General features: G+C 41.9%; 1 protein-coding gene across 1 annotated transcript in view; it reads right to left on the bottom strand.

Moving 5' to 3' along the window:
* Positions 1–16,700, bottom strand: part of ubr4 (ubiquitin protein ligase E3 component n-recognin 4) — a gene marked incomplete at its 5' end in the record, with an annotated part of 168,808 nt that overhangs the window by 77,519 nt on the left and 74,589 nt on the right. The window contains 13 exon segments of the mRNA XM_084333706.1: positions 1,122–1,252; positions 1,796–1,907; positions 2,478–2,599; positions 3,969–4,100; positions 4,678–4,852; positions 6,044–6,178; positions 6,370–6,433; positions 10,643–10,859; positions 11,340–11,556; positions 11,832–11,995; positions 12,671–12,872; positions 15,112–15,286; positions 15,910–16,067. Of these exon segments, the coding sequence (XP_084189832.1) occupies positions 1,122–1,252; positions 1,796–1,907; positions 2,478–2,599; positions 3,969–4,100; positions 4,678–4,852; positions 6,044–6,178; positions 6,370–6,433; positions 10,643–10,859; positions 11,340–11,556; positions 11,832–11,995; positions 12,671–12,872; positions 15,112–15,286; positions 15,910–16,067 (2,004 nt within the window).

Raw genomic sequence — 16,700 nt, 5'->3', positions numbered from 1 at the left:
CGACCACAATAATTGACAAGGCAACAAAAACAAAAAATATCAAACAGATCCAAAACCCCCCAAAAATATACAAGAAAAATACAAAATATAAATAATAAATCCGTGTTACATGCTTTCAAGATATTAGTAGGGAGGTTGAAAGTTCTGCTGTAATGTCATCACAATGGGAGCTCCGCCCACTGCTATTCAGGATGCAGTTTCAGCCCCTCTCCTCACAAAAAGCCCAAGTTCCAAACCATACTTTCAATTGGTAGATCAAACAACCACTCAGATTGTAACCCCTGTGCACACAATGTCATTTGTCGGTTGATGAAATTGAAGTTGGAGAAATGCAAAATGATGTCTGTGTTTTTCATTCAAATGGCTACTCCTCTTAAATAGGAGCAGACATAGAGGTTTTTGCATCCAAAATCAGATCATTCTTTCCGTTTGGGGAAGGCGATGGGTGCGTCAAGTATTTGGAATTCAATGCAGCCAAAACACCAGAGTCGAGGCCTGAGCGTTCTCTCTATTTACAATCCTCTCAGAGAGCCGTTTCCATGATGGAATATTCAAGTGATTACAGGAAGTTGCTGTAATACAATTATTATTTTGCCACTAAAAACTAATGTTTAGATCTCTATCTCACAGAGGTGGAATATGCTATTTAAATAAATATTGGCTCTACCACCGATTAACACCAGAGCATGGATAACATTACATTTCCTTGATCCCTAGTTTTCCCCCCCTTCCATGAAGGTTATAAAATGATTTTTTTCTTTTTTCTTTTTTATTGGCGATTTGAATTCATATTTCATCAATCGAGCCTCGGGTTGATGCTGCAGAGTCTCTGAGCTCAATTGGGAAGATACCGCCCCCTATCGTCTCTCCCTGTGGTACTGCACCCCATTACTTAACACTGATGCAGGGGGGGTGGCCAGTTTCCTCATTTAACTTTTCCGTCAAGGCCAACTGAAGGATCGATTGTGCTCACCGACCCGGAAAACATGTGCATTATGTATTTACAGTACTAAACACTGTAATCAATAAGTGTGATCGATATTTGGAATGACAATCAGGAATTGGAATAATTTTTAAATAACATCTGATCTCAGGTAAGGAATTTGTTTTACCAGTCTCACCACCATCTCAAAGTCTCCGTGGTCCACCTCACTCTGCTCCTGGCTCTCCCGTCTGCCCCCCTCTCCTCTTGTCAGCACAGAAGACTGGATCTTGTCATCAGCATCATCATCATCATCATCATCTTTGTCTCCTGAAAGAAAGAGGAATAATACAGAAGTCAGTCTCACTGCAATCTTATGAATCAGGGTGTTATTCAGAATCGGAATCAGAATGGTCTTTATTGGCAAGTAGTTTACACATACAAGGAATTTTATTTGGTTGTTTGGTGCGACATTAACGGAGAGACAATTACGGTAGAATAAAATAAAATGGAATATAAACTAAATTAAAATAGAAGCACAATAGAATAGAATTATAAAATAAAAAAGGCCAGGGCTGTACAATTGTGAATGATGTGGTCAAGTATATACACTAATTAGAATAAAAAGAACAATACAATGGGATGGAATATTTAACAGGGCTGTGCAATTGAGCAGTAATGTGCAAAAAGTATGAACAGTGAAGTATGAACAAGTATGTTTTGATTGTATATACAAGTATATAGTCCAGTAGGAGTGTGTTAATGTGGCCCTTGTCCTTGGCAGTGGCTGCAGCCTACCATACTGTGATGGAGGCGAGGATGGACTCGATGATGGCTGTGTAAAAGTGCAGGGTAACGCTTGTGAATACTCACCGATGGGTGTGTTGGAGCGTGGGGGAGATGGGAGGGTCACATGGCGTCTCTTGTTTCTTGGGCGAAGCACTCGGATCAGAGCCTGCTTGCAAGCAAAGCTCACAGAGGGATCCTAGGATTGGTTGAGAAAGAGCATTGGTTGAGTTGCCTGACTACATACAATATAATTAACTTGTAATTATAATCACTTATATTATTACAACATTAGATCGTGTTTAGTGGAATCCTTATGGGACACGGCAACATTAGATCATGTTTAGTGGAATCCTTATGGGACACGGCAACATTAGAATGTGTTTAGTGGAATCCTTATGGGACACGGCAACATTAGAATGTGTTTAGTGGAATCCTTATGGGACACGGCAACATTAGAATGTGTTTAGTGGAATCCTTATGGGACACGGCAACATTAGAATGTGTTTAGTGGAATCCTTATGGGACACGGCAACATTAGAATGTGTTTAGTGGAATCCTTATGGGACACAGCAACATTAGAATGTGTTTAGTGGAATCCTTATGGGACACGGCAACATTAGATTGTGTTTAGTGGAATCCTTATGGGACACGGCAACATTAGATCGTGTTTAGTGGAATCCTTATGGGACACGGCAACATTAGATTGCGTTTAGTGGAATCCTTATGGGACACGGCAACATTAAATTGTGTTTAGTGAAATCCTTACGGGACATAGCAACATCTGCATGTAGATTCTGGAGGCCACATTGATGTAGTCCAGTTCACATGTGCAGTATCCATGGATGATGTCCACCAGCGCATTCACCGTTGCTTCAACGTGTGTCAAACCTACAAGAGGAAAAAGGTGTCAAATGAATTCATATTATTTATTCATGTTTCTTAGGTAAAAGCTTCCGAGACCATAATATTGATGCATAAAGAGTTTCAGGTGTTAAGTGAGCAGTCCTTTTATCAAGCTGTCTTCTGGATTGAGAAGAGAGTCAATCCAGGCACTCAAAAAGATGTAAAATCCAGAGGGAAGATGGTTAAAAGGCCTTTATTAAAGGTGGCTAAGTCATTTAAAATCTAATCAACATGTTTCGACCATAGCGGTCTTCTGGATTGATTGATAAAACAAATTGTGTTCTATTAATATGAATCTTGCAAATAAATAAATATATAGGTGACAATCCCAGACTTACCAGAGAACAATTTCAACACCATTTAATTTAGTAACAGACTTTGGCTACTTCGTTGCTAGGGATGGGAATTGATACGATTTTATCGATACGATTCCATTATCGATTCTGTTTATCGGTCCGATTCTTTGTCGATTCCCTTATCGATTCCTGCTACATTTATACTTTAAATAAATAAATTGGAAATGCAACAGAACTAAGCTGGTTAGAATAAAAACATGCAACTAGACATTTCTGATTGTCATTTATTGTTGAGCCCCCACCAAAATGGTCGCAATTTCGGGCCCTTACAAATTTTGTGACTGCTCGTGACACTCGTTCACCTTTTCCTGAGTCAGTTTACCCGTTGTGCTAGCGTGAAAGGATTTTCCTGAGGTGCGCGAGAAGTCTATTGTGATCATCTAAAATGGATGAAATGGGAGAATATTTATACAGAGAAAGCAGTACTTTTCATTTAGGTTTTCCTAGTCAAGGAATCAAATTGTCTGATATGGCTGCATGCGTGGCGCTAACATTATTGTTTTAAAATGCACAACTGTCGGAAAAACATGGCATCGATAAGAGGAATCGATAGTCACGGAGGCATGCGATTCCAGGAATCGGACAATTAGGAACCGGATCCCAACCGGTTCCTGTTCTTGATTCCCATCCCTATTTGTTGCTATCTATTTGATTGCCTGATTCAACCGAATATAGCTTGCTGTCATTGAGCAGTGATAAGACTGCACTCCCTGAATTGGTCAGTTACGGTTACAGAATAGCGGCTAATCAACTAATTATTAAGAAATCCTAGCTGAATGAGTTAGCTAGATAAGATTGCTACATATAACAGTATTTTAAGATTACTTATTCTAATGACAAGTTTATTCTCAAACATCTTTTTAATTCTAATTGTGGGATGAGTGTACTGTATGCACCAATTCCTGCTACATGTAATTGCACTTGGTAATTAAAGGGATTCTGATTTGTCTCACTGACACAAAATGAAACAACAACAACAATACAAGCAGTAGTTGTACCAGGCAGACAGGCTGGAGCCAGGAAGGCGTTCTTTGGTTTGAGGGCGTGGAGCTTCCAGAAGTTATTGACCAGCTGCATGATGAAGTTACAGCTCTCACCGTCCACTGGCTTCTGGCCGTCCTCCATCATGTCTGGACAGGAAACAAGGTGGACAACATCAATTCCTCATGACCTCCACACTACACCCATTACCTCCACACTACTCATGACCTCCACACTACACCCATTACCTCCACACTACACCCATTACCTCCACACTACACTCATGACCTCCACACTACACTCATGACCTCCACACTACACCCATTACCTCCACACTACACCCATTACCTCCACACTACACTCATGACCTCCACACTACACCCATTACCTCCACACTAAACCCATGACCTCATTACCTCCACACTTGTCACTACACCCATGACCTCATTACCTCCACACTACACCCATGACATCATTACCTCCACACTACACCCATTACCTCATTACCTCCACACTACACCCATTAACTCCACACTACACCCATTACCTCATTACCTCCACACTACACCCATTACCTCCACACTACACCCATTACCTCCACACTACACCCATTAACTCCACACTACACCCATTACCTCATTACCTCCACACTAGTACACCCATTACCTCATTACCTCCACTGACCCAAAGAAGGTTGAGAACCACTGGTCTATGGGAAGGCCTTACCGGAGTCGTGATGCGGGGGCTTGGTCTCGGTGAAGTGGACCAGGTTGTTGGGTCTCATGATGGCGATGGAGCGGGCGGTGATCACCAGCCTCTGGAACACGTCGGGGTCCAGCTCCCGGCCCTCCCGGCTGCAGCTGTTCAAACACTGCACTGCGTTGCTCAGCAGGGACTGGTCCTGAGGAGAGGGTTGGATTTTAAACATTCCCTCCACATGCATTTTAAAACATTCCCTCCACATGCATTTTAAATCCTTAAAGATGTTTCTATATAACAATTTCTATAAATATAGGTGTTTCTACCAAATTGTTCAATAAACTGCTGGGCATGGCTTAGCAGCACCTCTACACCTTTACCCTCATTGAGATGCAAGGATCTATGAATATGTAAATGAGCATTTAGAATAGACATTTCAATACCTATTCAGCTTTCTGTGTAGCTGAAGATAAAGTGCAGTGCTTCCCCTGTAAATGTTATGCCAAAAATAACACCAAATATCCATCAATTCGGAAATCAATAATCATTTGTGTTTAGGAGCCTCTGTGTGACGTCCGAAACGCGAGTCAACCTCTGTGTCGTTGCCAGGGTACCCCTTGACGCGATGCAAGTGCCACTCATAGATTGGAGCATGAGCATATGGCTAGATTTATTGAGTATCAGAATATGATCATAGATGTAGAATTAAATTTTTAAATACATGTACCGTATATTTTGGGACAGTTCAATGTATACATTGGGACGATTCAAATATATTTTGGGATGGTGGTGAAAAAGGTTAAGTTTGGAATCCCTGGTACCACATGGTACCTCCGGGCCTGAAGAACACTGTGTAGGAGAAACACTGAAGTGTTATTTAGTGTATTGTTTATTATTTGAGGTGATGTCCCCGTGTACTGTATACAAGGTCCTGTTGTCATTGTACCATATGGACTAGGGATGGGCATAATTTTTTTTATATTCGAATAGTTGTTCAATATTTTCTTTTTTTTAAGCATCAACAATGTAACTTTCGGAATGAATGCTTTTGTTCCTGGAAATAACATTAGCTTTCTATGACTCTCAAATCTAGCTGTTTGCTCAAATTTGCTAAGAACATTTTATTTTTAGATACAAAGCACCTTGGTCATGTCACTAACTCACTCACTATGCATTAAACCACTCCCTCAGTCTCTAGGGACACTGTTGCAGTGTCTGTAAACCCCATCAGTACAGTCTTTTCAGTACAGAGCTTCAGTAATCTAGATTTTTTGATGGTTGAGTAGGAATTCTTTGGGTACCCCTTCAGTCAGACACACTTCTGTTTTTTATATACTGAATTTGGCAAATAAGGCGTTTGTAATTTGGACTGAAGTGAATGACGGGTTTTTACCTTATGGTTGTGGTAGGCGGTGCGGCTGCTGTGCAGGCTGGCCAGAAGGCCCTTGGTCTGCTGCTGGACTCCGGCAGGAGTGGGCATGGACAGGAGCAGAGTGGCCAGCTCCAGAGCTGCAGCCTTGTTCTTCTCCTACACACAGTCAAGATCGTAGGGCTAGGTATCGGCACTGATTACCCTATTGGATTCTATTTCAATTCACATGGTCCCAATTCTTAATCAATTTGATTAAATGTTTTTACACCCTGATAATTCCCATTAAAACCTTTCAACCCTTTAAACAATGAAAACATCAAAAGGGAAATCCTGCTCTTGTGTTTTACCTTTTCATTGGAGGACCCCACAGCAAAGCAGCTCTCCAACGCCTCCAGTGAACTAACCACCAACCTGAAAAGGAACAAGACACGCTCAAAGCTGCCCCTTCCTCCAACCCAACCTCAAAATCAATCAATCAAAAGTCAAATCACAACCTGATGCAGTCTGCGCTATTCTAAAAAAAACTAAAACAAAACATCAAAGGCAAGAATAGAAGGACAATGGTATTAAATACATCTCCGTCTGTGTTCAACATCACTCAGTCGTCCTGGTCGACCCCACAGCGCAAAGCCTCTTAACACAACCTCTGCTGTTGCCGTTAGTTAGCATTAGCATCAGTGCTAAACATTGGCAACCAAGCATTAGAGCTCATTTTACCACTGAACATCACAGCTAATGCTAACTCAACTATATAATGTTAACAAGCATTAGGGAGCGGCTCCATTGATCCATCACAAAACAGAGAGGAAACAGACTTAATGTATTGCTGTCCATTGGTTTGTTTTTAAATTGGAACCTAGCATAATCATTTAGTATCCATTCACTTTCCAAAAGTTCATCCTCTACGAAATTAAACAGGACACAAATCTGACGGAGAGACAGACACATAGTCAGCCCTGTCCAACAAACTCTTCATTGAAACATAATTAAAAACAAACGTTGACAGACCAAACGGATCAATGTAGCTGGGCCCTTAAGAGTCAACATTAATAACATAATGTACATCTTCTCTCCCATCCCCCACTTTTGTCGTTATGCCAATTCGCCCCTGGACGTTGCGCTACCCTACTGTCGGTCTGGGGAGGGTGTAGACTACCACATGCCTCCTCCGTCAGTCTGGGGAGGGGGTAGACTACCACATGCCTCCTCCGTCAGTCTGGGGAGGGGGTAGACTACCACCTGCCTCCTCGGTCGGTCTGGGGAGGGTGTAGACTACCACATGTCTCCTCCGATACATGTGGATTCGCCAGCCACTTCTTTTCACCTGACAGCAAGGAGTTTCAATGGGAGAGCGTAATGCGTGCAGAGGTTCACAATATCTCGCCCAGATCCCCTCCCCGCTGAACAGGATTTGAAACCCAGATCTCTGTGGTGGTAGGCAAGTGCTTAGACCTCTATACTACCCAGCCGCACCATGTTATTATAAGTGTTAACATTTCCTCACTAATATATATTTTCTAGTAGGTGTGGTGCCGAGACCATGGGACACCCAATGATGTCAAAGCAACAGGGTGGAAGACCTATTTGAACCTCCTTGTCCGCTGGTTACATTGTGGAAGGGGAAGCTCAAAGTCTGACATTCTTTTCGTTAGTTAAGGGTTGGAAATGACACATGTTCACACAGTCACAAGCATGGACACACGAGCTGCCACACATGCACAAAAACAACACAAACAAACAAACAAACAAACAAGCAAGCAGAGAAAAGGGCAGTTACTAACCGGTCCAAGGTGGATAAGGACTCAGTTTCAGAACTTTTTTATTGTGTATGTTTTGTTTGGGGGGTTTTGGAGGGGGAGGGGGGGGGGGGGGGGGGGGGGGGCAAAGAACAAAAGAAAGAAAACAAAGTGTGAGGATCACAGAAAAACAAGAGAAAAGTAAATGATTTAATGAAGACGAGGCATGCCAGAAAATACATGAAGTCACAGTAGCCATGCACTAGACCACACTATGTACGTTACTCTATGGACACACAGCCCTGTTGCTACTACAATCTCCTTTCTCTTCATCTAACAAGAACAAATAAAAGGACAATCTGTGATCTCACACAACTAACGGTTTGGTTTACATTAGGGATGGAATGGTTCAGTGGCACCTAGAGACCATCCGGCTCACTTTGCTACTGTAGAACTATCCGCTGTAGCCTAACATCACTCTGGGAGTGTGTATGGAAGGCTTTTGTTTGTAGGATTGACAAAGCTGTCAACAACATTGAAAATATGGCATACTAATTAATTAGTTTAAAGTTAACTCACGCTGGTGCATTTACCTGTACATAAAAACTATTTTTTTAATATTTCAGTTTATCCAGGTGAGTTGGTGAGTGCAGCTGTCAGTCAGTTTGTGTGGGAAATGGTAATTACTGGTAAGTGGACAAGACAAGCTAAACTACATAATAGTCTCCAGTTTAAGTCTGTTTGGGCAGTGATTAATAAAGTGAGAATTGTGCACTGCAAGGCATATGAGAGCATCAATATATCTAACGCTATGGGCCAGTTGGCATCAGCCCGGTTCATTACCAGTGCAAAGAGATTCAAGGAGGGAGGCAACGTAGCTGAACAACCTCTCTCCCAAAATTCTGACAGGACAAGCCTCCATAACCAAAGCCCTAAAGTTGCCGTTTATAGTGAACTATATGCAGCCCAATGCAGTCGTGGATGGTTTGTTACTTCAGTGCTAAACGTTGAGGCACAACGTAGATATTTACTCTTGTAGTAGTTGCTTCAGCAACAAGGTAACAAGGTAATTCCCAGCCTTGAACAGAAACAAGGCATAATTATCAAAGAACTGTCCAACACATTTACTATACACTCACTAGGCCTACAGAGGGATGGACCTCCAGAGCAAAAGGTACCCGACTATGACTGCCGACTTAAAAACAGAAATTATCATAACGTGCTGCAGACTAGTGTTGTCACGATACTGGAATTTCTAACTTCGATACGATACCTTGAAAAGTATCGATATTCGATACCATTTTCGATACCACGGGGGAAAGATTTTAATCTTAAAATATAAATGTCTTTAATTATTTAAAAAAAATGCTTTTGTTGCTGATCGATTCTCCTCACCTTCTCTTTGGTATTATAAGAGAAGAGAAATATAACACTTTTAAAACCCTTTTGTTTTAGGGCTGGGCGATATGGCCTAAAAAGAAAATCTCAGATAATTTTTTTTTAAATCCGATTTACGATTTTAATCTATTTCCTTCTCTTGAAAACTCGAAATCATTCTAATAACCTTTGTTTTTATTTGACAAAAAAAAATCAAACCCAGATAAATTTCCCTATTGGGATAGTGCAAACCTAACTTTCACCAATCTTCATATCTTCATTTAAAAAATTATAATAATACGGTATATATATATATATATATATATATATATATATATATATATAAAAGGTTACTCTTGATCAAACAAAGATGAATGTCCCTATTGGGATTAATAGTGCAATAACTAGCTTTTTCACCAAACTTCACTTAAAACAAATAAAAGGTGCCTCTTGATCATCAAACAAGAATGAATTTCCCTATTGGGATTAATAAAGTGCAAATATAACTTTCACCAAACATCACTTTTTGTAAAATAAAAGGTGACTCTTGAGAGAATTTTTTTTTATTATTATTTTTTTAATCTAGTGCAGAAAGTATCGATATTGCGGGAAATTAGTATTGAAACTGTTTTAAATATTCAGAATCGATATGTATGTAGATTAGAATCAACAAATAATTGATAAAAGACAAGTATGTTACTTACGGCATGCTTCTTTAAAAAAAAAAATATTGGAAGTGGCAATAGTACTGAACCGTACCATACTGAACCGTATCATAGTGAACCATACCATACTGAACCGTATCATAGTGAACCGTACTATACTGAACCGTACCATACTGAACCGTATCATACTGAACTGTACCATACTGAACTGTACCATACTGAACCGTACCATACTAAACCATACCATACTGAAAACCATGATATAAACCAAACTGAGTTCAGTGAACCGTTCCACCACCACTCTCAACCATGTGTTGTCTTTGATAATGACTGAAAACATGCTAATCATACGTTTTACGTGAATGTTGAGGCTGTAAAAAAGGTTTTGAGTGCATCTGAAATGTTTGTAAACATTAGTGTAAAAACAGGAATATATTTTGAGTTATGAAAATAAAATAAAATAAATAAAATTTTCCAAATACAAGTCAAATTCTTCAATGACATTTGTAAATACACCAAAATGTAGATGGTCAAACAAATTCAAGATTGCCTCTTTAATGAGAAAGTCCTACATATAGAATAAATAAAGGCATTGTACACTGTATTTTTAATACGGTAGTCCTTTTCAGGAATCTAATCCCAGTTCTTGAATCATTAAAAACCAGTATTTACTCAATAATTCTCACATCTCTCAACGGACTGGTTGATCAAGAAGTCTCTCAGGGATCACAAACAAACAAATGCTCCAATAAATTATCTGTGAGTGGACAAAACATGAGCCTGGCAATCTGGCGTACAGGAATCAGGGCATCGGATTGGATGGTGGTAGTGGAAGCACTTACCTCTCCAGCACGCTGCCGCTGGTGGGGATGGGCGTGGCTTGGTCTCCCTCAGAGGAGCCGTTGCCCTGGTTGAGGTTGGGGCTGCAGACGTTGTTGACGGAGGCGGAGGGGAAGTCCTCTGGGGGCTCCTCGGGCCAGCCAAACTGCTCCTTGGTCTTCCCGTAGATCTTGATGGAGTCCAACATGGTGACGCCGGCGGGGTCCACGGAAGCTCCGACTTTTACAAGTGAAAAGGAAAAGGGAGACAAGAAGAGGCTAGGTCATCTGATGCAGCCAACATGAAGACTCGAATGGAAGAATCAAGTGTCTGGGAGCGATCGCCAGCTCTGATTGGCTCAAGAGTTCAAACGGTGCCTTGCACACATCCCTGGAAGAGGCACTTCCACTTTCTGTTTTTTCATCTAAAATTTTCCAAATCATTCATCAAGAATGGAATAAAGGAATAAAGGAATAAAAGAACAACAACCCAAACACGAGCTAACCTCCTTGGTGAATTAAATGGAACTTTATATGAAATCCTCTGAAACTATACTAAAAAACATTATCAATGAACTACACAAAGGAAATAATGAAATAGGCTGAAATGGAAACCCAAGCCTATTTTTTCCATCCATAAATAAATGAATAGGCGATACCTATCTAAATCAGAGAACACCCAAGAATGAAGAGTAAGGCGTGGTGAGGGCTTTGCTCTTACTGAAGATGGAGAGCTTCTTGTCAGCCTGCAGGGCCTCCTCTCTGGTGAAGGGGAAATCGAACCAGCGGGCGCGGATCAGATTCATCTGCATGGTTCGGCCAAAGATCTCTAGGTAGGAGGGGGCTCTCTCTATGGCCTGGGTGCCGACCTGGACCCGCATGCCCGTCATCACCATGGAGGTATTGTTGTTGACCGCCTCCACCGTGAAACCACCAGGCTACAAGAGAGGGGCAGGACGGAGTACTCCGGTTCAAATATGAACTCAAATCTCATCTGTGTTTTATTAGCACTAGATACAACATCACTTTACATGCTGGAATTCCTTTTCAGGGCGGCAACAAGGGTGAAGTGTCTACCCATTATCTGCCTGAGAATGTATACTGTGGAATAAAATGAAATCAAACCGACAACAAATACATCTGAAAGACGAGTCATGTTGAATCACACAATGAGCCCCTCTTGAAGCTTCCCCTGAAGAAATAACCCTGTTACCTTAGTGTTGGCCACATACATCCCGGTGGAATTCAGCCTGTGTTTGATCTGCTGTCCGTTGTACACCTGCAGCAGGTCGTTGCCCGTAAACTCCACCTCAGTCAGCTGCTGGTTGTGCTCAAAGAAGTCCACAGGGAACGTCACCTGGCTGGAGGTCCGTGTGGCTGGAAGACCAAGTCACATTACTTAATGATCCAGAGAAGACTTTTTCAAGTGTGTGTGCAGCTCACAACAGGCTGTGGTATAGTGTGATCATATGACAGCTAAGAGGTGCCATTCGGCCCAACATGAAGCAGAGGACTTGACGCGACTTGCTAGCTAACACTAACATAACACGCCTAAGTTAACAGCTGCTACTGATAAGGATCCCTGCATCACATGTTATTATTCATAAATCCCTCTGGTATTTTGTTCCAGTCAATCCCTCCTGCAAGCATTTAGCTAACATTACAAGACAAACCATTTCACTTATGTGTAGCAGCTAACGCTAGCTCTTTAGCCAGTTAGCTTGTTGGAATAGAATGACATAAAATGTGCTCTCTGATTGAGACATGGAGATGAAGCCACTGCCTGTGAAGTGTCTTGCTCTGCCATGATATGTTCTACATTTAGAAGAAGAAATTAGACGTCATAGCCACGATATACTGTTATTATACCATGGCTGTGAACCAATCAGGGTGCATGACTTAAGCTACCCATTTTATAATCGTCTATATACACTTCCCTGACAACCATGTAGTGTTGGCCTACAGCTGTGTCCTCAGCCACCTGTAGCTTGTGATTTGCATTATGCATCCATGTCAACCCTACAACGTGGAGTGTAGTTATTTTTCACTCACTGGTAGCTGCGGCCTTGCGTTTGCGTACAGGCTTCATGATGCTGATGCCTCCACTGGGCTGCAGGGAAGGCTGCAGCCAGTAGGACGTGTTGTCCACATTGGCCATGTAGATGCGCAGGCTGCCATCCTCACAGAGCAGAATCATGGTGGTTCGCTGCTGCTCATTGCTCGCCGTATGGCGGATAGCCACCATGTCCTGGATCTGAGGGAGACGGGGAAAAAAAATTAAGAGGACCCATAACCACTCTGGTAATCAGGTACAGGACAAACATTAGCAATAGCATCTAAATGAATACAGTCCGCACACTAGGGGTGTACAATAAATTGTTGATTCTTGGGGTCCTAATTCATAATCTATTCTTGATTCAACACATGCATAGATCTGATTCTAGATGCTGTTTTGAGTTCGTTTAATAGGTCTCAAAGAAAAAAGATAGAATCGCAATTCTTATGTAATAATACTAGCCGCACACTGTAAGAATTACTCTCCCACTGTATGTTTATTGAGAGATCAACATTTCGATCACCTAAGGATCCTGATGAAGAAGGAATCTCTCTTCATATTTAGGATTCATAAACAGGAGAGATACAGTCTGGTGATGCTCTATCAGCTTTATTCCATAGTACGGTTATCAGCTCTGACACAGACTGACACCCATAGACTCAAAACATAACCCTGGGTGTTCTTAATGTCACCTTTACAATCTTTCACAATTCATTGTCAATGGATCAGCTTTAGACTTTATACCTGATGACATCACAAATTTGAGTTTTTGGATTTGGGAGAGTTGTTCATGTTGATTCATATTTTGAATGGGCATGCCCAAGTGGCGGGAGCATTATTGCAGTTAATGTATGGCTTGCACCAGTCCATAAATATATGGACCTAGTCTCACATGGTTCCATGTGGTAGAGATGGTAGTAGGAATTATGCATAGCGGTTATTTTGATAGCTGGCTATCTGCTGTCATTAACCAGATGAAAACCAGTTAACCATGTTTTTTTCTTTTACTCAACATGGTTCCAAGTGGTCTGCCGTGCCACAATCCGCCCATTTCACATTCTAATTATCTCTCTTTCAACACGACAATACAAATTGATCAAACGATACCAGATGACATTTGTACAACATATGCTACACACAGCGATCATCGATGAGTTCTGCCCATCATCACACAAGAATGCTTGGTAGTTCATAACATTAGCTAACTACAAAAATGCAGCCTGCATGGTAAGTGTGATTTACTCATTATTAGTAGCAACATTTGTAAAACTGACAAACTCATGTCCACAGTACAGTCCCAGTCTTCATTTGCAAAATCCAGGGTTGCGTAGTAGTGGACAGGTGGAGACGGACATTGTGAAAATTATGATGCAGACCCACTCTTGCTTCCAAAACAAACTGCCATGTGCAGCGCCGTTCTAGCATCTGTTGCATCTTCTGACATGACAATGAAGCCAAGTAAACACTATATGCCCACAACGATGGCATTTATAATCTACCAAACTCATTTCACCACACAGCTGTGGGACTTACATTGATATGCTCTTCAATCATCCTTTTTATCGATCATCAAAACTACTCAGAGAATGTCAATAAAAAGTGAGCATACCATTTTGTTAATTTGTCTGAAACAGTCCACAAAACAGTCATGGAGCCATCGATCTCTTTCTGCTTCATAACGTTATTCCCAGGGTCTTTCTTAGGCAGTATTGTATGTCCTTTGATAATCCATGACCAGCCAGTCCTTTGATTATCGCCAGCTGTTGATTCTTCCGACAGCAACGTTTATTTAATTTTCTTTTAGATTTGTATTGGTTTATTGGACAATCCCGGCAGAGGGGAAGGCTGGGAGAAGATATGGGGGAGGACATGCGGCAAAGGTCGCTGGGTCCGGGAGTTGAACCCGGGACGGCCGCGTTGCACTGCGTTACGTGGTGTGCCACCCTGGCACCCGTTTCATCAGTTTTCTACTGTGTTGCCTACTTCATGCTGTTTACAGTAGGCTACTTTGTGTGCACTCAATTCATCTTCCCCATTGACAGTTTAATACAGACACGTGCCGTTTAGAACTCAACAAGTACTCAAACTGAGGCACACGCCCAGTGTAGTGAAATGTCTTGAGATATGAGTTTTCAGGAGAGCTAGATGGAAATCTTTTCTGGGGCGGTGATAGAAATGCTCACTTAGACGTGTATTCACTTCATTTAAAATGTTCATAGATTCAACCTATAAAATACTAAATAATGTAAAGATTATATAATGACCGACCATCCAGAGAGGAGGACGGTCATGGCAGCACTAGGAAACCAGGCTACTTCTTACAATGCGATTTGTTAAATGGGAAGCCATTTTCAAACCGTTTCTATGATGACGTTGACCCATCGTTTTCTTATAATACTAGACCATAGCTCTCAGTTTGACCGAGCGGGAACCATACCTTGGCCTTGGCAGGCAGGGTTTTGATCTCTTGGATGAGGAAGGTGTCTGGCTTGACCATGATGACCAGGGGAATGCCTGTTGTCTGTTGAACACAGCACACCAGCCCTGGATGGTTCATTACCTCCGACCACTGGCACAGGGCCGGGGACATCTTACTACTGCCTCCATTCGACCTGTTGGAGAGAGAGAGAGAGGGAGAGAGAGAAAGACAGAGGAAAGAGAGATGAAGAGAGGAGAGGAGTGATGTTGTATGGTAATACTATGTGTATGCTACACAGCTAGCACAGTTATATTTTTGTTAGCACCTCGCTTCAAAGCTTATAACACTATGGTTAAAATTGCGACCAGTATTAGTCACCTGAACATCCATCTACATTACAACCAGCCAATCATGTACCCAGGATGGTGTATTAAAATGTGCATGATACCACGCCTCCATGGTTATATAATACCCCTTTCCTCAGTCTATCTTTGATTCGTTTCATTCAGCAAACCTACATAGCACTAGATGTATGGAGAGTGATACATATAGTCTACTGTCTATTGTTTGATGTACATAGTACTAAATGTATAGCGTTATATGTATTGTCCGTCTACCGTTTGATGTACATAATACAAAATGGACACATACGATTCAATAGTGGTCTAAATTCATGATGTTTTGGTTGGATTCAGTTTGGTTGGATATTTAGAAAAATATGGTTTCTAGGTTGAAAATAACTGCCAAAAATGATCCTTTATTTTCCCAGAGCCAGCACAGTGCAGGAAGAGGTGACGTTGAAGTTGTGACTGATACCCTTTGATGTTGATGGTGAAGAGTCTCTGGACGTCGGTGCTGCTGCGGTTGATGGTGGCGGCGAAGGACTTGCCCTGGCTATAGCTGAAGAACAGCATCTGCAGCACGTGGGAGTAGTAGACAGACACGCCCCCTCCAGCCACCTGACCGTTGCTGTCCTAAAATGTAAATATTACAAACAAATAATGCTTTCTGCCAATTGGCATTTTCAAATGACATTACAAAATGGGTTTTGGCTGATGCATGATTCGTCAGTGGATTTGTGATCAGGATGAGGGTGAAGACCAAGGGAGTAACATGATAGTCGTAAGACCTTCTAGAAGAGTGTTGCCTCTGGTCTCTACTGCAGACCTGCCTGCTTCTAGAAGAGTGTTGCCTCTGGTCTCTACTGCAGACCTGCCTGCTTCTAGAAGAGTGTTGCCTCTGGTCTCTACTGCAGACCTGCCTGCTTCTAGAAGAGTGTTGCCTCTGGTCTCTACTGCAGACCTGCCTGCTTCTAGAAGAGTGTTGCCTCTGGTCTCTACTGCAGACCTGCCTGCTTCTAGAAGAGTGTTGCCTCTGGTCTCTACTACAGACCTGCCTGCTTCTAGAAGAGTGTTGCCTCTGGTCTCTACTACAGACCTGCCTGCTTCTAGAAGAGTGTTGCCTCTGGTCTCTACTGCAGACCTGCCTGCTTCTAGAAGAGTGTTGCCTCTGGTCTCTACTACAGACCTGCCTGCTTCTAGAAGAGTGTGGCCTCTGGTCTCTACTACAGACCTGCCTGCTTCTAGAAGAGTGTTGCCTCTGGTCTC

The sequence above is a fragment of the Notolepis coatsorum genome (assembly GCF_963971535.1).
Source record: "Notolepis coatsorum genome assembly, chromosome: 17".
NCBI classification, from domain to species: Eukaryota; Metazoa; Chordata; class Actinopteri; order Aulopiformes; family Paralepididae; genus Notolepis; species Notolepis coatsorum.
The sequence above is the reverse complement of the archived record's forward strand: the minus strand, read 5'-3'. Positions and strand labels throughout refer to the sequence as shown.